The 24,069-nt window shown below is 40.4% G+C and overlaps 1 protein-coding gene across 1 annotated transcript; it reads right to left on the bottom strand.

Moving 5' to 3' along the window:
- Positions 1-5,049: 5,049 nt before the first annotated feature.
- On the bottom strand, positions 5,050-23,121 carry mts (protein phosphatase 2 catalytic subunit mts). Its single transcript, XM_076181597.1, has 5 exons — positions 22,873-23,121; positions 13,084-13,293; positions 12,721-12,984; positions 12,080-12,360; positions 5,050-7,001 (listed from the first exon to the last, which is right to left on the bottom strand). Exons 1-5 carry the CDS (start codon positions 22,972-22,974, stop codon positions 6,929-6,931), a joined length of 930 nt encoding a protein of 309 aa, XP_076037712.1. The 5' UTR covers positions 22,975-23,121; the 3' UTR covers positions 5,050-6,928.
- Between the last annotated feature and the right edge of the window lie 948 nt (positions 23,122-24,069).

The raw sequence follows: 24,069 nt of genomic DNA, 5'->3' as shown, positions 1-24,069 counted from the left end.
CTTCTAGGTTTGCTAATCTGGGAGGGTTGGCTTCCCCCACCCCCACATTAAATCCTTGGAAATTGTTATCTTCCCTTTCCATTGTGCTGCTCTTATCTATATTTCTAATCTTTACACTTTTGTTAGTTCCTTCCTCGTCAATGAATTCTGGGCCGCGTTTGTTTATATGACGTCTGCCTGCCTAGACCAAGTCCTCTCCTTCTTCATTTCCCTCAGTAATCCCTCCCTTTCTCCTTTTTCATCACCTTCCCACTACACCACGAGCTTTCCCCTTCCCTGTAAATACAAAAAGGTACTTCCTTAACATTGAGATCCAAGAAAATTTCACTTTTTCTTCGGAGCTCCAATCCTCGCTGTCCATCCGACGAATGTGTGTGTGTGTGTGTGTGTGTGTGTGTTCACTAAAGGGGATGTACTGCATTGACAGAAGAGATATCCTTATTCAAGATGGGGAAGGGGGCTCTAAGAGGTCATGTGATCAAATTAAGGAAGATTTCATGCCCGAAGAATGCGAAAACAACAACAACACAATTTTCAATATAGATACATAAATACGTGAAATAGCTTAGGAAGTGATATAGACCATACTCAAACAATACTCCAGCCCAAATCTAGATATCCATGCATACATACATACATACATACACTAAGGGTTTTTCCCCTTACAAGGGAGACAGCCAAAGTCAAAGGCATAAATCCACTCCCACCAATTTCATCCCCACCTCCATCTTTTCTTGGCTCCTCCTGGATAACGGGTCATCCACTCATCTTGCTCACTGCTCTATTCCCCATCTCCTTGTTTCTCTGTCCAGCTTAGTAACCAATGCCATACTTCCCAGTCATCTCATATCAAATACATTCAAACCCTTCTTCTCTTATATTCCATGGTTCTACCCCATACTTTGCTGTCATTACAATCACCCCTTCATACAATCTCATCTTAGCATCCATTCCCAAACGTCTATTTCTCGTTACACTTTTTAATCTTCCAAGGCAGTTACTTGCTTTTCTCAATCTACATTTTAACTCCACCTCCACTCCCTTTTTTGCCACATTCGCACCCAGGTATCTAAAACTATCCACTTCCTCCAGTTGCTCTCCCTTAATACTCACTTCCAGTCTACTGCCACTTTCTCCCCTTGTACATCTCATCACCTTACTTTTAACCACATTTATCCTTCTTTCGCACACCTTCCGAATCTCTGTCATTAACCTCCTCAATCCCTCCTCTGATCCTGCTACAAGCTCAGTGTTATCAGCAAACAACAACTGGTTTATCTCCATTTTCTTTTACCATCTCCAATCCCCGACCCACTAACCTTCCATTTACCTCTTGCACCACACCTCCCATGTATAGATTGAACAGCCAAGATGACATAACACATCCCTGAAAAAGTCCCACCTTAACATCAAACCACTCACTCTCTCCATTTCTAATCTTAACACAAGCTCTACTACTCTTGTAAAAACTCTTGATTGCTCATAAGAGCTTTCCTCCTATCCCATATATCTGCAATACTTCCCACAGTGCCTTCCTGTCTACCCTGTCATAAGCCTTTTCCAAATCCATGAAATCACCCCAAAATCCTTACCTTTTCCTAAAGCTTTCTCACATATCTGTCTTACCACAAAAATCTGATCTATGCAACCCCTACCTGTCCTAAACCCACACTGTTCCTCACCAATTACTCCCTCTGTTCCTCTCCTAATCCTCTCAATCAAGACCTTTCCAACTACTCGTACATTGAACTATATACTATAATTAAGTAAATACAAAAACTTGAACCATGCAATCCATACCTTTCCTAAACCCACACTGTTCCTCACCAATTACTCCCTCTGTTCCTCTCAATCAAAACCCTCCCATAAGCATTCCCAACTACACCCAACAAACCTGCATAGAGCCAGGATATAACACCTCACCCTATACTATACAACACATAATGGATGACTGCATTATACACAATCATGCATGCAAACAACACAACATACATTCTATAAAGGATTTGTGGGAAAACCCCATTCCGGGCATGGCATTCCTTGGGGAGATGGAACTGCTTAGACAGTCTAGGGAACAACACCACCACCCAACAAACTGATCCCTCTGAAACTATTACACTCACCTATATCCCCTTTTCCCTTGTAAAGCAGAACTATACAGGCACTCCTCCAATCTTCTGGCACTATACCCTCCCATAGACACATTAAATAACCTCATTAGCCTGTTCTCTATTACTGTACCTCCTCTCTTCAGACACTTATCCAACCCAGGTGCCTTACCTGTTCTCAATCATTTTCAAAGCTACTTGCACTTCATCTTATTTCTCCTCCACTTTCCTCTCCCATCCCTGTCATTTTCTTAGTGCCTCTGTTTACAAACAGTTGTTGGGACCTGATTTCATTGCTGTATAAAGTTCATTTTTATGCTGATGTAACAATATGTAAATTAAGTATCTGCATTGAATTCCAGATTACTCGAGTAAGCAGTATTGCATGCAGGGTTTTGTAACAGCTGTTCTGATTGGAAAACAGGTGGAGGAGAAACAATTGTAATATCATATCCTTAGGGGAGGCTCTTAAATATAACATTAAAGATCATTAGACTAAAGAAATCATGTCATTGCAGAACTGACCTAATACCCAAATTGAGGATTTCCAATGGGAGTCCCTTGGTGTAATTTAAGGAACCAAATGTTGAAATATTCGGGAAGAAAGAAAAATTAAACTGTTTAATTCCCTTCTCCTATACAAGATAATATTAAGTGGAACTTGGCAAGTCATATGTTTGGAAGCACAGAACCTTCCTACGGATGAAAATAGTGACAAATCATACATAACGAAGACAGTGGTGAAAGGAAAATATAAAGTAAAGCACAAAAGAAAGACAGCACATGGACGACAACAGCCTTCCACTATTACCACCAATCCCTCCCTATCCTCCTCCACATTAAACAGCTCTCTGAAATACTCCACCCATCTGCCCCTTACCACCTCTTCTGTTTAAGATCTGTTCATCTGCACCTTTTACCTTTTCTTCTTTAAATACATAGTAACAGAATGTCTTTTGCTCAGTTGTCCAAGGCATTTTTCACTGTATTTCTAATTATGATCTCTTCTGCCTAAATCTGAATACAAAAGGATAAGATTAATTTTTTTTAGATTTATGAATAAATGTGGGTAAAAGTAAGGGTAATGTGGGTAAATGTTAGTAAATGTGGGTAAAAGTAAGGTGATGAGATGTACAAGGGGTGAAAGTGGCAGTAGACTGGAAGTGAGCATTAAGGGAGAGCGACTGGAGGAAGTGGATAGTTTTAGATACTTGGGTGCAAATGTGGCAGGAAAAGGTGGAGTGAAGGTGGAGGTAGAATGTAGATTGAGAGAAAAGAGTAAATGCCTTGGTGGATTAAAAGAGTGTAATGAGGAATAGACATTTGGGAATGGATGCTAAGAGGAGACTGTATGAAGGGGGGATTGTGCCAACAGCACTGTATGGGGCAGAAACATGGAACATAAGAGAGGAAGAGAGGAGTTTGAATGTGTTTGAGATGAGATGTCTGAGAAGTATGATGGGGGTTACTAGGCTAGATAGAGTGAGAAATGAGGAGGTGAGGAGAACAGGGGTGGAAAGGGAGTTGGGAGATAGGGTTGATGAAAGAGTATTAAGATGGTTTGGACACATGGAAAGAATGAGTGAAGAAAGACTAGTAAAAGAGGTATGGAAGGCAGATGTGGAGGGAGTGAACATGAGGGGATGTCCTAGGATGAGGTGGATGGATGGGGTGAAGGGGTCTTTGGGGAAGAGGGGAATGTCTGTTGAGGAAGGACAGGAGAGGACAGAAGACAGGGGTGAATGGAGAATGGTTGTATATGGATGATGCGATGTATGTGGAATGGGCGGGGGATGGGGAGTGAGGTAGTATGTGTGAGCAAATTTGATGCAGCCCGAGGGATTTCTCCCCGTCTTCTCCTGTTATGCCGGGGGGGGTCGCCAATTTAATGAAGCGGCCTTGCTGTGTCTTGTGACACTGCTTCTGACCCAGGGCAGTGGACAAGGTGCAGGGATGACCCATCATCCAGGAGGTGCTAAGATAAGAGGGAGGGTGGAGGGGTGCAGTGTGTATTCAGGGATGGAATGGGTGGGAATAATTTTAGGCCTTTTCCTTTTTGCTGACCTCCCTTGTAAGGGGGAAAAAGCCTTGGTATATGTATGTTATGAATAAATACATGGGCTCCACCTCTTGTGCCCCACCCTAAACCTTACCTGGCACACTGAGCAGTATAATACTGCAGTAGTTGCAATCCTGCCAGTCCCCTTCCAGATTGGGCAGATTCATCTATTGGTGGACTGGCAACCGCCACTTGAACATCAAGGGGAAGCTGTCCACTTGGTGGACTACCTATGAGCAATAGCTCAAAGTACTCAACAAGGAAAGGAGCCATGTCCCTCTACACCTGACACAAGTTGGCCATTACCTGTTCAGATTGTGCTCCCCTGGGTCACAGATTGGGAGCAGTTTCTTCAGGGCCCAGCAAGTAGACCCTCTGCACTGAAATGTCCCTCAACCTCCTTAACAATTTCCCTGACATACCTCTCCTTATCCATCCTTATGAGAGCTATAGTCCTCAGTTTGAGTCCTGTATTGGTTCATATCCCAGGTCATTCTCCAATGACACTACACTACTCCTTGACCTTGGACACTAACTTATTCCTCAGCAGTTTAAATGTTCCATAATTCTTCATGTCCTCAAGAGTGGCAAGTAGTTCAAACCAATTCTTTGTCTTCTCTTCCCCTCCCCCTCGTATCTCCACGCTCATGGACACGTGCATCATTCCTGTACTTCTCCAGATGAAACCCAGGTGGGTTGTCTCCGAATTCTCCTGGATTTGCTACACAGTTGAGTGTTGTGACCTCATGCCTATGATCTGTTTCAAAGAATTCAGCACTATGATAAACCCTTCACTTCTGTAGGATCTTTCAAAAGTACTAACAAGTACTCTCTCACATATACACTAATCACATACAAAATAAGGTAAAATAAAAAAAGGTATTTTGATATTTGACTTTATTTGAAGTAGAACTAAGTATTTGTTACAACTGGTCACACATAACCATGTTTTGTTTAATACACATTTTACATTCATTGGCTCCATACATTTGCAAGGGGCTATTCCACACCCCTTTACAATAGAATGTTTATGATCTTCATGATAGACTGACTATAAAAAGGACCTTGGGCAGTAGAGGGTGTTACTAGGATGAAGAGGGGGAAGGGGAGGGTTCAAGATGCAAAAACAAAGTTGCAAGAAATGATCACCAAACGAGAAGAAATCACCCACTTTCATTTCCGTGAGCTGGGCTGGTAGGCTCCCAATGCCACTCTACAGATCTGTGGATTTTTATACATATATATATTTTTTTTAATTACAAGTAGGCCACTAGTAGATTTTTAAAAATTTTAATTACTATTAATGGTAATTTATAAAGTGACTACCAAAGTTGTCATAACCACAAGAAATGAAAAGGTTTCTTGAGAATGTAATGTTACTTCAGCCTTTAATAAGCCTTTTTTCAATGAAATACTGTATTACTGCAGTTGTGCTCACTTTTACCTAACAAGATCCAGCTAAAGGATAAAAAAGAAAAGAAAAATAATAAAAAATAAACAAATAAAAAAAATAAACAAATAAATCAATCTCTGGTCCTACAAGAAAGGAAAAATCTAATACTGAACTATACAGACTGAAGACAAGTACAAATAATTTCAACAAATTTACTCAACAAAAAACAGTTCTTTATTGCCATATTGGAACCCTTCTGAATCGACCATTCACGACAAAGCCTCTTGCCATGAAAATACTCAATCCCAAATATCATATTCCCCTTCATGGCATATGCATCGCACATGAGCATCCATGATGTGTGTATGTGCAATTAATATCACTACCTTCCATACACAACCCCTACCCATCATAATCATCACTGCACTATAGCCATGCAACAATGATACCATGTTTCAATGTGAGTATGGGTGGAATGCCTTAAATTAATATACACATATCTTGAAAAGCCTCACATTTTCATTGGACAAGGCTTTTCAGATAGTGTATCACACCTTTCACACCCAAGTCTCACTCCTAATAAGCTATTGTAAGTAAAAAGTGGGACAAGTGGAGGGGATGAGGAAGGAGAAAGATTGAGGAGAGCGAAAATAATAATAAACGAAAAAAAAAATAATAATAATAATGCAGAATCTTAAACAAGAAATGCAATTGCTTGGAGGCATCTCAAGCATTTTCAGCCTTATGAAGGGGTTCATCATCATCATTGTCCATCCCACTGTCCCACTCAAATGATTACCCAATCAGGTCCTGAATGACTGACTGCCTGCCTGCCTGCCTGACACTCTTTAGACCAACTGTGGCATCCCTTGGAAAACCTGCTAAAACATCATCAATGACTTCAAATGCACTCAGCTGGTTTATTGTGTAAGTTGTCTACACCAGTCGAAAACAAGAGAGAGAAATGAAGGGGGGAGAATAACTCACTTCTACGGCTTTCATCTGTTGCACTATCATTCACCATCCTTTCAAGTCTTGGTTTCAACATGATCACAAAGTGAATGAAAGTGAAGTCATGGATTGTTCCATCAGTCACATTATAGGAAACCAACAATTTCCACTCATGTACATGCATCATTGTTTTTATACAGTATACACATTTAATATTAACTCCGACACAAAAATGCTGTAAACCACTAGAATGTTCTTATTGTGAAGTGTTGAAGCAGTAAGCAGCATTTGAGTGAAGTACGCAGCATTTTTAACTCATCCTGTCTAAGGACACCACTCCACACTGGTCTGGTTGGGTTTGGCTGAAGTGGAGAAGGTGGTAATAATAATGGGGGTTCCCTGCAGCACAAAAATCCCTTACAGGAAGTAGTCGGGTGTGCGGCGTGTGACATGGGGTTCTCCTCTCCTGGGTGCAGGGTCGAATTGCAGGCTGTAATAAAAATGACAAATATTCATACATATATATACCAAGGCTTTTCCCCCCTTACAAGGGTGGTAGCCAAAAAGAAAAAGGCATAGTCATTCCCTGCACCCTGTCCACTGCCCTGGGTCAGAGGCAGTGAAGCAAGGCACAGCACATCCACAGCAAGGCTCCTTCATTAAATCGGCGACCCCCCCCTCTCCATCCCCCCATGCATAAATATTCACCTCCATTATGTTACAACAGTCAAATATAACATTACACACTATTTTGTTATAAGGATGAGAGGAAAATATGAGAAGAAAGTGTGATGCGCTAGGAAGTACAAAACATGAAAATGTGACTGATAAATAAGGATGAACACCTGTGATATAAAAGAAATAAAAGTGTGTTTTTGAAAAGTAAGGAGCATGTGGAGGGTGAAAGTAGTTGTCAGTGGGCAAGAAGATTGTATAAGATTGGCCAAGTATTTAAAAGCTGTTGCCTCAAGGAGCCAGAAAAGAAGAACCTACACATACCTGATACAACATGTAAGAGAATTATAGTTTGCATTATGCAGACAAATATGGTGAGAACCACCATATAATATGCCTCCACAGCAAGATTCCCAACAATCCACAAATTAAACAAACAATTTACAAATTGCAGAATGGAACACAGAGCTATGACAGGATACACCAAAACCATCCCTACAAGACACCTACATTCATAAACAAAAATCCTCCCCATAGAACACATGAAAATGATGAGAACACTGTTCTACAACAGAACCCTATACAACACACCTTTCACACTACATTGCATGAGCACTACTAACAGAAAAGCAGCCTACTCACTCATCTACTACAACCTAGCACTCAAATCACACAAAGCATCTACACACAAATGTATTTGCAACCTAATTTATATACAAAGAGCTTTTTCCTCCTTTTACACTTAGATATCAGTTATTGCACTAATAGTAATAAGATGCTGTAAGCAATATCATCAGCAAACAACAACTGGCTTACCTCCCATTTTTCTCTATTTTCTTTAACCATTTTCAATCCCCAGCTCATTACACTCTTGCACCACCCCATCCATGTATAAATTGAAAAGCCATGGCGACAAGACATATCCCTGGTGAAGTCCCACCTTTACCTCAAACCACTCACTCTCTCCATTTATTCTAGCACAAGCTCTACTATTCTTGTAAGAACTCAACTATTAACGGCTTCCCTCATATCCCAAATATCTGCAATACCTCCCAGTGCCTTCCTGTCTACCCTGTCATAAACCACCTTTTCCATAAAGGCCCAAAAATACATCTTTACCTTTTCCTAAAGCTTTCCCACATATCTGTCTTACCACAAAAATCTGATCCATACAACCCTTACCTATCCTAAACCCACTGTTCCTCACCAACTACTCACTCTGCTCCTCTCCTAATCCTCTCAATTAACACCCTCCCAACTACATTTAAACTGATCCCTCTCAAACTACTACTCACACTTGTCCCCTTTTCCCTTGTAAAGCGGAACTATACAGGCACTCCTCCAGTCCTCTGCACTCTACCCTCTTTTAGACAAACATTAAATAACCTCACCAGCCAGTCCACCATCACTGTACCTCCTTTTTTAGACACCCCACATGACACCCATCCAACTTAGATGCCTGACCTGCTCTCATCATTTTAATAACTGCTTTCACCTCATCTTTTCTTATTTATCCTCCATTTTCCTTATTCATCACCATCATTTTCTTAGGGCTTTCCACTGCTACTACCTTTCCCTCCCTATCCTCCTTCACATTTAGCAACTCCATAAAATACTCTGCCCATATTCCTCTTACTACCATCTCTTTCATCATCTCTCCATCTGCACCTTTTACCCTTTCTTCTCTAACTGATTCATCTCCTCTTCCTCTAATTTCTTTCCAAAACATCTTTTTATTACTTTCAAAAATTTCCGTCATACTATTACCCCATTTCACATCTGCACTCCTTTTTCTCCATTATCTTATGATTTACTTTTTTTTTTTTTCTTTGTACCTCTAATATGATTTGCTCACTATATTTTGTAACCAATCTATGAATGCTTGCTTACTTTTCCACAATCTTCTTTGTTTCATCCCACCACTCGCTGCACTTCCTTCCATTTCCTCCCTTCATCCTTGTTCCACACACCAACTTTGCACAAATGACCTTGAACCATCCCCATTACTCCACTCCTAGCTCTATCCTTTCACTCCCACTCCTCTCTCAGCTTCTTGTACTCCTTTTCTTTCTCATTTAAGCAGTTTACTCTAAGCACCTCCCTACCTTCTATCCTTTTCCTCTTTCTCCATTTATCCTCCATTCTCAATTTACTTTCCACTAAAAATTACCTGATATTCCCCCACTCTCTTCCCTTAGAACATGTACATCCAAAATTCTTCCTACTATTCTCTGGTTACCACTATGTAGTCCATTAAAGCTCTATCTACCACCCTTCCATGTGTATTTATGCTCGACTTTCTTCCTAAACAATCACATGAAGAATCGTCACCCCAGACTTTGACAGGGTGACAATTCTTCATATGGGCCATCCTTGGGTGACAATTCTTCAAGTGGGTCATCCTGGGTTTACAATTCTTCAGTTGTACAAGTTGATGACAGTAAGCATAACCCTCATTCAACCTAACCTAACCTAATTTATCCTAATATTTACTCCACTGTTGATATTCAGCATACTGGGGTGACAATTCTTCAGGTGGGATCTCATAGGGTGACAATTCTTCAGGTGGGATCTCATAGGGTGACAATTCTTCAGGTGGGATCTCATAGGGTGACAATTCTTCAGGTGGGATCTCATAGGATGACAATTCTTCAGGTGGCATCTCATAGGGTGACAATTCTTCATGTGGCCCCTGTATTTACTATCCTCAATTCTTTCTAGACACATCTCCACCATCAACTCTCCATTACAATTTCTCCCTGGAACTCCTCACATTTCCAACCACTCATATCCTACCCTAGCATTAAGATCTCCCAATACCACTACATTGTTATTTTTCCCTAAACCCTCTATGCACTTATTTAAATCTATCTTCTCACTACCAGGTCTCTTCACATACTAGTATAGCCACCCCTTCTGTCCCTCATCCTCTCTTCACTCCTGACACCCAACTACACTTCCAAACTCAAACACGCCTCTCCCTTTCAGCTTACACTGCGTGCCAGAATTATATGCAAATCGATTTTTATGTTCTAACTCCGATAGTTTTTAATAGAAATTAGTGAAATTTGGCATGTTATATGGCAAAATTAACACATGCGCAGATCTAAAATTTTAAGCTAATCTGCGCTATAGTAATCAAACAGCAGCCATTTTGGTGACTTGCAGCCTGTTTAAGCGTGCAAACTTTATATGCAAGATGGGACGTAAAGGTGCTTTGAGTCAAGCTGAGAAGTCTAAAATTGTCCAAAGTATTCATAATAAGATATCTACCTTAGAAATAGCCAAAGAATTGGACCGTGATCATCGTACAATAAAAAAAAATTGTTACTAACCCTGAACTTTGCAACAGACTTTCTGACAAAGGGAAAATTCGTAAGAAAGCACCTGTGTTGCGTCGAGCCACGAGTAGGATCAAGAGAGAAGTCCGCCATAACCCTCTTGAAACTAGCAAAAAAAAAAATTGAAAACGCTGGCGTTCCTAATGTGCCCAAATCAACTCGATGCCGTATCCTGAGGACGGTTGCAAAATGTGGAAAGCCAGAGGTTCGCCCTCCATTAAAGGATATCCACAAGAAAAAGAGGATGGAGTGGGCAAGGAATCACATGAAGGTAAATTTTCAAACTGTTTTGTTCACCGATGAGTGTTGAGCGACCCTTGATGGACCCGATGGGTGGAGGAGAGGATGGTATCGTAATGAGGGTCCACGTCCCCACCGGATCAGGCGTCAACAAGGTGATGGTGTGATGTTTTGGGCTGCAATCATTGGTAATGAGCTGGTAGGACCATTTAGAGTCGCAGATGGAGTGAAAATGACCACCAAACTCTACATTGACTTCATTAAGGAACACCTCGAACCCTGGCACAAGAAGAAGAATTTGTCATTCTGGAAAAAGATGGTATTCATGCATGATAAAGCACCGTCTCATGCTGCAAGCATAATCACTGAATATTTGGAGTGTGTTTTTGCCAGACATGGAAAAATAATGCAATGGCCAGCCTGTTCTCCAGATTTAGATCCCATCGAAAATCTGTGGAGCATCTTGAAAAGGAAGATTTACTCCGGAGGAAGGCAGTACACCTCCAAGGATGACCCCTGGAATGCCGTTCTTACTGCTGCCAAGGAAATTTCATCAGATGAAATCGAAAGTTTGACATCTTCAATGTACCAAAGGCTTTTTTTCTCTTGTTAATAAAAATGGCAATTATATACAATATTGATTGTACTATGAAACCATATTGAACATGTTTGCTCTGTATTATTGTTGTTCTCAGATTATATATTCCTAAAATAATCAATGTTTTAATTTTCCGTCACCACTTCACCATATTTGACACTTTAGCAATGATTTGCATATAAAGTTGGCACGTTTAAACAAGCTGCAAGTCACCAAAGTGACTGCCGTTTGATTACTATTGCGCAGATTAGCTTAAAATTTTAGATCTGCGCATATGTTAGTGTTGCCATATAACATGCCAAATTTCACTAATTTTTATTAAAAACTATCGGAGTTAGAACATAAAAATTGATTTGCATATAATTCTGGCATGCAGTGTAGTTTCACTCAAAGGCAACATATCTTTCTTCTAACAAGCATACTGCCCATCTCTTCCCTTTTACTCTCATCTATACCACATTAAAGACTCAAAACCTTAGGGTTCTGATTGCTTTGTTTAGGAGTGTCCCCTTTGGGGCTACAAAGAGTAGATGCCTAGTCCTATACCCATTCCATTTTTGTTGCTTTTTATGACTCAAGTGGAAACACTTGGTGGCAGCATTCATCTCCCCCACCACATATATATAAAAAGCTTCCACTCAAAAGAAAATAAAGAAGGGAGAGAGAGAGTCCTGCCACAAGCTAAAACTAGATTAAAATGAAGCAAATACTTACAATGAGTATTTCAGGGCATCATCTAACTCCATTATAGCAGCTTGATTTCCACACCGATAGCAATAGTTAGGCGCAGAGAAGATGGTTACCACATTTCGGTCATGGCACCAGTTGTAGCCTTCCATAACTAATTGATGCGCACGTGACACAAGCGTCAAGCCATTGGAGTGGTTAAATGTTTCTGAAATGTCTTGCCCAAAGGTGTAACCAGCACCTCGAGGGGAGATGCCCCAGCCGCCCCTATCATCGGGGTCAGACCAGAGCAAATCACACATGGGACCCTGTAAAGATGAAAATCATGAGTGTATGCACCCTAATCCAAGTAATTTTTCTCAAACTAAAATCATGTTCATCATTACTAGAGGTGCAAGCCTGAGGATGTGAACTTAGCAAGACTGATAACTATTCAAAAGTATACACCTCTTCTCCCTCCTTAGAGGGGAAGTAGTCAAGAAAGGCAGGCACAAAGCCCCACCCATCACAATCCTATCTATCACCTTTCATCTTAGCTCCTCGTAGATGAAGGATCATCTCTTCCTGTATAAAAGTAGTATATAAACACGTACAAAAAGGCCCTTTTACCATTACAAGGGAGGTGACCAGCCAAGATAATCCACTCGCCCCTCCTTCCAGTAACTCACCTCATGTGGCACTTCTTGAAGCCGATCCAATGCTCTGATGTGGTCAAGTGTGTCTATGGAAGGTGACAAGCCTCCATGCAGGCAAAATATCTGACTGTCAACTAAAGCTGTTAGAGGAAGGTAGTCGAAGAGATCGGTGAAGTATTTCCAAACATTGGCATTCCCATACTTGCGCAGGCATTCATCATAAAATCCATACACTTGGGTGATTTGCCGTGACTCATGGTTACCTCTCAGAATTGTTATCCTTTCGCGATACCGAACCTGTAATCAATGATTCATTAGGCATTCAATACATAAGTCAATTTAATTGTATATATTTTTTTTCATCCAATACTTTTGCTTAACAGAACGGACACTCACCTTTAGACATACTAGTAAGGTTACTGTCTCCACAGAATAATATCCTCTGTCTACATAATCGCCCATAAAGAGATAATTTGTGTCTGGAGACCTGCCGCCAATCTTGAACAATTCCATAAGATCATGAAACTGTCCGTGCACATCTCCACACACTGTGACTGGTGACTTGACCTCTTGTACATTGCTCTCTTTGGCTAACACCTCCTTGGCCTGGAAAAAAAAAAAACAATAATAATAAATAAAAAAATAAATAAATAAATAAAAGAAAAATGGCATAGGTATAAAGTTAAGAGCAGTCAAGAGTTTTTACAAGAGTAGTAGAGCTTGTGTTAGGATTAGAAATGGAGAGAGTGAATGGTTTGAGGTAAAGGTGGGATGTGTTATGTCGCCCTGGCTGTTCAATCTTTACATGGATGGGGTGGTGCGAGAGGTGAAAGCAAGGGTAGTGAGTTAGGGGTTGGAGATAATTAAGGAAAATGGAGAAAAGTGGGAGGTGAGCCAGCTGTTGTTTGCTGACAACACTGCGCTTGTAGCAGGATCAGAGGAGGGATTGAGGAAGTTAGTGACAGTTTGAAGTGTGTGAAAGAAGGAAGCTGAAGATAAATGTGGGCAAAAGTAAGGTGATGAGATGTACAAGGGGAGAGAGTGACAGCAGGCTGGAAGTGAGCATTAAGGGTGAAAGACTGAAGGAAGTGGATAGTTTTAGATACTTGAGTGCAAATGTGGCAGGAAAGCGAGGAGGTAGAATGTAGATTGAGAGAAGCGAGTAAATGCCTTGGTGGATTAAAAAGTGTAATGAGAAATAGACATCTGGGAGTGGATGCTAAGAGGAGGTTATATGAAGGAGCAGAAACATGGAACAGGAGAGAGGAAGAGAGGAGTTTGAATGCGCTTGAGATGAAATGTCTGAGAAGAATGATAGGGGTTACTAGGCTAGATAGAATGAGAAATGAGGAGGAGAACAGGGCTGGAAAGGGAGCTGGGAGACAGGGTTGATGAAAGAGTATTAGGATGGTTTGGACACATGGAAAGAATGAGTGAAGAAAGATTAGTAAAAAGTGTGGAAGGCAGAAGTGGAAGGAGTGAATATGAGGGGGTGTCCTAGGATGAGATGGATGGATGGGGTGAAAGGGGCATTACAAAAGAGAGGAATATCTGTGGAGGAAGGAAAGGAGAGGACAGAAGATAGGGGTGAATGGAGAGGGGTTGTGTATAGATGATGCTGAGATGCATGAGGGGGAGTGGGTGAGGAAGGATGTATGAGAAAAAATTTTGATGCGGCCCGAAGGGATTTCTCCTCGTCTTCTTCTCTTTTCGGAAGGATGTGCTGTGTCTTGCGACTTTGCTTTTGACCAAGTGCAGTGGAAAGGATGCAAGGATGACCAGTCATCCAGGAGGTGCCAAGATGGGAAGGAGGGTAGGAGTGGAATATATAGGAAATGGAATGGGTGGGACTGGTTTCTATGCCTTTTTCTTTTTGGCTACCCACTTTGGTATATGGATGTATGCATACACTAAAATATAAAAACTGTTCCATGAAAGGGGTGAACCATAGATGAATGGCAGAATACAAAACAAGTGCAATTTTTTTCTTCTTTAAACAGGACTGAATGAAAAGGATGCATAGCACATTCCTTTCCCACCAACCTTGATTTCCAGGTAAAAGATTTTTGATTCAGGGAAAAAAAGTGAACATCTAACGCCATACCACAAAATACATCTTTACTTCATGAACATATCTAAAATACTGGATTTACTAAATCTATAAAATCAACGATTTGATCAATCATCTCTCTTGCAGGAGACCTATAGCTCCCAGGTAACTGGTAACAGCAACCGGACCAGCCAACACATCGCTCAAGGAAAATACCATTAGTCAGAGTTGACATAATGTGAGGATGGAACCTCTGTTAAATGTACATTTTGCTTGTTCAAGCCTTCCCAATTACACCTTGAAAAGGCTTCAACAAGCGAAACATTGCACATTTAATAAAGGCCCCATCCTTTGTGCGTTTTGCTTGTTGAAGCCTTTTCTAGTACACCTTGGAAAGCTTCAACAAGAAAAACATTGCAGAAAGTTACAGAAAGCTTCCATAACATGGTGTCTACTCTGACCATTCTGTTGGCAATTGCCATTTTAAATAAAATACTATGTCGTTGTCTGGGTATGGCTTGGGTGGAAGGGGCACTGGAAGATGAGGTGTTCAGTGTCTGTGTGATTGTTGCATCGGGGGGGTTCTTTGGTACTGACTGCAGTTATCCTGTAAGGTTCTTGGTTCCCTTGGGAAGGAATTTTCTGTGTGGCTAATATCTGGAGGGATCTGACAGGGCAGTGTGCTTGGTTATCCAAATGCAAATGTACTCCTATATGGACAAGATACGATACCAGTACAGTAATAGCTAAGATAATACAGCCCAAGTTAAAACCAAAGTGAATTCATCATGAAAATTCTCAAAATATACACCTTTACATATCAGCCAAATTCTAAACTATACATCTAACAACGAGTGGACTTTCATCTAACTAAACAAACCCTTCAAGAAAGACCACCAAACTCGGTACTTCAACAATCCCCAGATTCAAATTCCACAGAGAAAAACACTCCCACACCAGCACACCTAGGCTCAAGACACCATCCATCATCAAATATGTACCAACACAGAATAGGTCAGACCAAAGATTCAAACTGCCCAAGTTGCAACCACCACACAAAAGTTACAGAAAGCTTTATACTATAATACCACCAAGCAAAACCCCTTCTCTAAATTAATTATGACCCCCCTGGAGTCTGTTGCCAGTTCCCTGCAAGAGACCATGGGCAACAGATTAATTGACCATCTAGGAAAGTACAACTGACACTGCTTGCAAAACAAATTACAAAGTTAGACTAGTCCCCTGAATCCAGAAGTTTGTCAGTAGATGATCAGAACCAAATAACAGAGCTAGCATGCCCTATTTTCCCTTTTAATACATTATCTAGCAATCCACAATAAGACACCTGTCAGCAACTTAATTCAGAAGTTATGAACTGCAAATGAAGACCATGGTAAGACTTCAATCATGCAGGTGGAATGCTTATTTGTTGCAATTTAAATCATCCAAAATTGCATGTTAAATAGGTCACGATCACGAATCTCTTAACCCCCCGGGGTCGTCGGGGCACTGCATCGATGAACAATACACCAATGACCTCCATCTTTCACGGTCGTGGACAAGGGCCTGGGTCTCTGCAAAGTTCTTCCCTGTCCATTCTGTGATATTGTCTACCCACTTCTTCCTCTGCCTGCCTCGTCTCCTTTTCCCTTGAACTGTCCCTTGGAGGATGGTTTTTGATAGTCCGCTGGACCGTGTCACATGTCCATACCACTTCAGTTTTCTCTTCTTCACTGTGGTCATGTCTTCATAGTGCTTCACATGCTGTGAGATCGTCTTGCGCACTTCTTCGTTTGTGATGTGATCTGTGTATGAGATGCCAAGGAGTCTTCTGAAACACCTCATTTCCATTGCCTGGATCTTTCTCTGCAATTCTGCTGTAAGCGTCCATGTCTCACATGCATACATGAAGATGGACAGGACTAATGCATAGAGTAGCTTCAGCTTTGACTGGAGACAGATGTTCTTATCTCTCCATTTGGGTTTCAGCTTTGCAAGTGTTGTTGCCGTCTGTGCTGCTCTTGCTAGAACTTCAATCTTTGATCCTTCTTCGTTGTGTATGGCTCCAAGGTACTTGAACTGAGTCAGTCTCAAGTTCTTGTCCGTTGACTGTGATCTTTCTTTCGATTGGTGTTGCGCTGTTTGTCATCAACTTTGTCTTCTCAGCATTGATCTCCATTCCAAATTTGGATGATGCTCTGTCCAGGCGGTTCACCAAGGTGGCGAGTTCCTTTTCAACCTTGTTCAACATCTTCCTTGAACGCATAATGACTTAAGCCCTAGAGGATCATCATGGCACAATCAGCATTGGAGGCCGGACCATCACAAACTTGAGGTTCGCCGACATCATTGATGGGTTGGCTGGAGTTAATTAGGTAGCTACCATTTAACAAGCAAAAAATAGTCACTAAACTTGTTCTTGTCACATCCACATTATGGGAACATGCTATAAAATATATCAAAGCCCCCTAATAAAGATAACCACAATCACTCAAGTAATTGAACAACACTGTACAATATATATTAGGCTGGGACATTTCTAACATTTCATCATACATAATGTCCAAGGGAGGTACCAATGATGGGTACTTGCATGTGGTGATCCCACAAGATTGTCTACAATGCTGTGCAGTTTCAAAGCCCATCAACCCTTTTCACTTCCATCAGATGTGGGAGTCATGAGAGGCTGGCCCTCAATCTCCAAATTGAGAACAAGATCTTTGTCTACTATCTTCAGATGTAATTCTTACATTTTCTCACACATCAAACCTGACAACTGGTGACTGACATCCTCTTCCTACTACTTTCAGCCATTGATACAACAATCCAAAGATCCTTCCCAGATTTGTGGGATGCTCTGAGGACCACTGCCAGCCACTGTGGAACTTCAGGTTTTACATACATATACCAAAGGCTTTATCCTCCTTACAAGGGAGCAGCCAAAAAACAAAAGGCATAGAAACCACTCCCCCTCTACCCTCTTATCTTAGCAACTCCTGGATGATGGGTAATCCCTGCATCTTGTCCACTGCTCTGGGTCGGGTCAAAAGCAGTGTTGCAAGACACAGCACATCTACAGCAAGGCCACTTCTTAAGAGAAACTCTAGGTAACAACTGACTGAATGATTGATCTCCAAAGGATTCAAGAGTTAAAAGTAAAGAAGGCAAGTATATATAGAAAAGGGTTACAAGAAATAGGGTTATGAGGAAGAACAGAAGGGGCAAGGGAGTGACTGCGCCCAAGGATGAGGGCTTAAATGTGCTAGACATGAGTGTCTGAGAAGTATGGTAAGATAGGATCAATAAATTCATTGCCCTGGGCAGATAGTGAGAAATGTAAAGGTTGGGTGGAGAGAGACCTGTTGGACAGGATACAGTGCCCAATGTGTAAATACAAGCAAACTGTGTGGAAACAGGTTCACCTTATTATGAACCAGTGTACAGATAAACAAGTCCTAGTTGTCAGGCCATGCTGCATTGCCTTTGACTCCTGCAGTGTGGCAAGGGACAGGGACAAATTCTATGCTCAGATGAGAGTGAGAAATGCCAAGATTTGGGTGTAGGTTTTGACTTGCCTCCCTCCCTCATGTTTTTTAATGATATGACTGAACCCTTCCTTTATCATTTGATCAAATTAGCCATTGCTGCACTGTCAAACCACACCTTTCCACCAAATACCCTTTGTGAGATCTAATACAATTTGAACATTTCATAACAAATTAGTGGGAATTTGTTTTGCATGGGATGGGTGGGGGAGAAAATCATGTTTCCAGATGGGACCACTTGGGACCCTACTTCTAAATTGGTGCTGGGGTGGCATCAGCACGAGTGAAATGCCACACCCTTTCCCCCATCCCCATGAATGTTCCCTTGGTAAAATCACATCCTCCTTGAAATTACATGTCGATACAGAAATTCCAAGGTCATGAAGAAGTTCAGCTTAATTTACAAGGTTTGTGCAGAACACAGTAAGTTTTTGGAGTACAATCTTTCAAAGTTAATCTTCCTCAACTATAACCAATTTGTGTATCCCTAAATATCCTCAAGTCTACAGAATTACAATACATTAACTCCTTGGATTCTGTGTATAAAGATGGTTTAATATTTAATTTCACACCATGCATTTTGAAGCACCTCCAGTATTAGATGTGAATGATTCAGTAATCCTTGCCTTCAGTGTTTGAAGATCACAAACTGGTGCACTTTGTCCTTCACATACACCACAGAAAAAAGGGTTAATGTCCAGAAGTAATCACATGTGTAACATTGGAGATGCTTCAAAACACACGGTACAAGATTGAACATTTAGATGTTCTCCAAGCAGTAAGAGCTCATGTCAAGGTGTACTGAATGTCATGTGTATGTGAAAAAAATTCTAGATATATGCTATTAAGTATCCCAAAAACTATTGTTTTATCTGGTTAAGTTTTGGTTTAATAAATGTCTGAAATCAGGGACAGACTTTATGCTCACCCAGAATAGTCAATACCTAAAGGCCATAACTATCTATGAAGCTGATCAAATTACTTGCATAATTGCTAATGACAATGCTGTTGAAAGTGAGGCAAGCAAGATATGGCTGCCAGGGTACCAGAAAGAAGTTGGGCCATCTGCTAATGAGTCACTGATATCTGATCTTGATAAGCCAGACCAAACATATCTGTCCAACCAATTACCTCTGATCAACCTAATGACTCAATTACTTTTCTTCCAAAGCATGACTGAGGTTCATTCACATCCTCCAGAATACTATTAAAGATCAATCTCCATGGTCTATGCCACAGCTGCCTATGCTCATAAGAAAGTCCATCCATACCTCTGACCTCTAAAAGACTACCACAAGTTATTCACTACCAATAAACTTGATAGACTAGTTAGTTGAATATGACTTTTTCTATTTTGGCCATACCACCAACCCCTGGGCCACAATGAACTCAGCTCTCATCATGATTGTACAGTCAAATTTTAGATATTCGGTGCCCCTTCTAAGAGGCAAGCAAATTAAAGGGCCAGAATATAGTGGTGACTTATTATACCTTATTATCCCAGTCATCCAAGGTCTACTGATAACCCTTAATTCATTAGTCGAAATATAACTGTTGCCTGTTTGTAGCTCTCAGACCATCTTCAGATGAAAGACTGATACAGTACCAGGAATGTATCATCTTTGTTCTGGTCTATCTACTTTATTCACAGTAGAAATTACAATGGCCCCTGGGTGGGTCCACAAATCACTCTGGGAAGATAATATCGTCTAGGATTGCTAGTGTAAGAGGCATGGTAGTATGAGATCTTCAATGTCATCTGTGTGGTGATTGCATTTGGCACAGAATCTATTACCAGGCCTATTCTGTGTTGGTACAGTTTTCATGTTCATTGAAAAGTGTAGATCTTATATGTGTGGTTGTTTTTTCTGCGAGACTTATAAAGATTTTGTATGGTAAAGGTAATAGGTTTTTATAGATGTTTGAATAGTATGTCGCTGGTGTAGTTTTTGGTTGTATTCTGTTGGTGGTGCTTGTGAAATGTAGTAAGAAGCGAGTGATGTTTAGGGTTCTGGCATAGAATTGTGTTCCTGTCATTTTTACAAGGATGATTTTGATTTCTGTGGGTTGTGTGCTGGTAGGGCAGTCTTCATTGAATCCATGTCGGCCAAGAGGTAGGTATTTCCGACTTGATTTTGTTGTCAAGTCTTTCAGTATTTTTGCCTCTTGTAGAAGACCAGAAGCCTCCAGTCAGGACCATAAGTCACCTAGAGAAAAGATACTGTATTGTCTGGAGACTTAGTGTGAGGCATAGTAGTATGAAATGTTCTAAATCTTCTATGTGGTGGTTGCATTTAGAGCAGTTTACATATGTGCTGTTACTGTCTTAAAGCTGGACATTGTCCTGAATAGTCATGTTAGTGTAGTTCTTATCTGGTGCGAGAGATTTCTCTATGGGACTTATATCTGGGGGTTGTTGTAGTATTGAATTTGGTGGTCTTGTTTAGTTATCTGGGTATGTATATGTTTGCAATTTGGATAAGTTGTGGTATACATTTGTGTAATATGCTGTCGGTGTAGTTATTTTGTTGCAATCTGTTGGTGGTTATTTGTGCACTGGTGATAATCAAAAGCATCCTGATCTCGTATTTACTTAATTGTGGGTTCGAATCCCACACTCCTCTCCTATTCCCAGCAGTGACCGTTACCTGCCCCAACAGTTCCAAAGCACATGGCAACGGTGGGGGCTTCAGCCGTAGCTACACGACTCCTGGCACAGGCTCCTCACCTTATTGGTGATACACGAGAGATGTAGCGTGAGGGCGAGTGTTGTTTGGATATTGTGGGTGGTAGCAAGATTGGTCAGTATGATGTAGGGTTTTCAGGAGGTTTGTCGAGTTTCAAGACCGGGATTATGGGAACCTTATGCCCCAATGTTCGGGATTTTGTGTAACCAGTTAAAAATATCAGTTAATGCTCTTATGAATGTTTGGCCAAGGTGTCTGTGATCTTGTCCAAGCCTTCAGCTCTTTAGTTTTTCCGAGTTCTTCATGCCCACTTGTGAGTTTTGGGGATATTTCACCCCAAATTGCATCAACAGATTCATGAGGTGGGGGTTAATTTTGATTTCTTGACAGTTTTTACAGCTCTCCATATTTTGCCAGTATCAAGTTTTCAGTACTTTGCTGGCCATTTTTCAGATTTGTTTGTTATTAATTAGATATGGTGGATCAATTGTAGAATCCCCCCCTCCCCACCAATCAACAAAGGTCTGAAGCACTCCGCCATCGCCCTATGTCATCACTTAGGACATGGTAATGTTTTTCTGTTACTCAATTTATGGTTTGGGAGTACTAATGGTTAAGGCTAGGTTATGCCATATAAAACATCCTTACCATGACCCGAGTGACTGTGCAGAGCAACAGCAGAGCACCCGGACCCTCACCAATGAGTGAGCGTGGCAAGGGAAATTCTACAATTGATCCCATTTGATATTTACACTACCTTGTAGACATCTACAAGGTAGTACAAGCAACATTATTTTTCTTGTTCTGTTAAGCTTTTCCATCTTTTTTTTTATTTCACATATACTAATGCCTTTGCCTTTTTGGCTACCTCCCTTGTAAGGGGAAAAAGCCTTGGTATATGTATGTACATATATTAATAAATTAATCAAATCACCAAGTGTAAAATAGATTCATGGTTCTCTATTTTGTCATGTTTAACGCCAGAGGGAGACAGAGGTAGCTGATGCTGGATAGGCCCACTATCCTTCAAGTGCCATATATTCTACAACTTCCTAAAATTAAAAGTGGGATTTAACTTCAATGATGTCTACTCAATTCTTGAGACTGTGACGAGTCAGTCTGTCTACCATGGAACCTACCCTTGTCAATAAACAAGACTAAAGACGTGCACGTATCTCGTCTTTCAATTACCTTTCCTGTACAATATGCAAACAATTTCATTCCAAGTAGTAAATTCCTGATGCTTCTTGAGATTAATGAATAAACAAATGATCAAATAAAATGTTAAATGACACATACATCTACTTTACAAGTGTAGGTCACTTAAACTTTTTTCTTAATATAAATAATACACATGTGCCTACAAACATCAGTGGAACAACATAAAATTTTAATCAACACCCTTGCCCAATGACATATTACCTAAAATACTACAAACTTTAAACATTAAACCCCCCTCTACTAAACTACAAAATTTTAAATGGCTCAAAAGGAACTGGAATGCACTTCAATAACCAAACACCACAGACCTTGACCTACAACCAACCACGAAAATCCTAGCTTCCCAAAATAACCATGATTGACTACAATGAACCAAGTACAATGGTTATTGCTTCTCGCAGCCTCTTTTTACTGTTTATATTACATGAAACTGATGCGAACACTAAAAAATCGAAATGACACTTGCAGAGGACGTAGCACGGACAGCCGCTATAAGGCGGATATGATGCCACAACTTCCTCATGGTATTTTTTGAGACATTCATGCAAACAACACTACATATAAATTAATTGTAGCAATTATTCTTTGTACCTAAGCCGGTGACTATGATCGTACCGGCACATATGATAAAATAACGAGGGAAAAAACAATATAACATTAATCATCTACTTCCCGGCCTTACCTTTTCACACAATGTTTTTACTTGATTTTCCGCCAACTGTTTACACTCCATCAACTGATCTATCCATTGATCTAGCTCTTTCATTTGTGCTTTTTCATCCATATTGATTGTTTCGGTCAACCTAAATCTATATCAAATTTAATTGGATCAATATAATTCACTCCAATCTTCACTTTCGTCCCAAGGTATCCACCACCACAGCGAATCACCTCTCCTCAACAATATGGCCGCTATCGAGTCTGGTTCATGACGTCATTTCAGTGTGACCAACACCACAGCGAAACCTCTAACTTCCCACAATATTCTATCCAACACTGAATTATAATAGAAATATAAGTATTGTTGTTGAAATAGTAATATATGTCAAATTATAGAGTAAAATTATATTTCATTGAAGATGAATATAAAAATTCAGATATTCTTCTTGTGTAATCCTGCATGGCGTGCGAGGCTAGATGTAATACATATTTCAAAGATTGTAAAAATATAAAGAGTATCTGTAAAGTTAGGATACTTTTTATAATTTTTTATCATTTCATTGTCATTATAGGGAGCTTTACTTAAATATTATGTTCAAATCAGAATATTTCAATGTCGACTATACACTGCGTTCGATTTTGTGCAACCCTATGACCTTGTAGTCTTGGGCAGCAATAGATTACATATTTTCACCGAGTTTTGGCGTAAAATATACAGTATTTATAGTATAAGTCATATTTTATTTGATGATTACCATTTATACAATTTCAATTCAAATGAAAGGAAATTGATTCACACAATATATGGAAGTCGTCACATTCAAACATATTCTGATTCACTTTGACATGCCTAGCACCTATAACAGATGTTAAAAAGACCAAAATGTTTCAGTTCTAGGTCAGTTTCTCCATATATGTGTATATTTATACATACATAAGAATATATCATATTCATGTGTATATGATGCATATTTGCGTAAAGTATGGCTGCAAAGCGCAAGTTGACTCATAGGCTATCCGGGATCTAACACCTTGAAGTTGAAGGGCAGAGTATTCTAACAATTAAGAGATGAAAATCTCTGCAGAGTCACCCATATCATGTAGGTCTTCTATGAAAAATAAAACAATAATGACTTTGCACATACAGGCCCTTTGCCTCGAAAAGAGGGGTTTGGTGCGCTATAGGGGGGTCAACTTTCTCTACAAAAACTTAAGAGCC

Source organism: Oratosquilla oratoria, chromosome 3 (assembly GCF_046742065.1).
Source record: "Oratosquilla oratoria isolate Oo_2021 chromosome 3, ASM4674206v1, whole genome shotgun sequence".
Classification (NCBI taxonomy): Eukaryota; Metazoa; Arthropoda; class Malacostraca; order Stomatopoda; family Squillidae; genus Oratosquilla; species Oratosquilla oratoria.
Note: the sequence above shows the minus strand (reverse complement) of the source record. Positions and strands in the feature narration are given on the sequence as shown.

Bases quoted from the DNA above. Each gene is read 5' to 3' on its own strand.
- mts (XM_076181597.1), bottom strand. From the start codon at position 22,974: ATGGATGAAAAAGCACAAATGAAAGAGCTAGATCAATGGATAGATCAG. The intron at 12,985-13,083 runs GTGAGTGTCCGT...CATTGATTACAG, and splicing joins CCTTACTAGTATGTCTAAAG to GTTCGGTATCGCGAAAGGAT. The intron at 7,002-12,079 runs GTAAGTATTTGC...TTTTTATTACAG, and splicing joins GATGCCCTGAAATACTCATT to CCTGCAATTCGACCCTGCAC.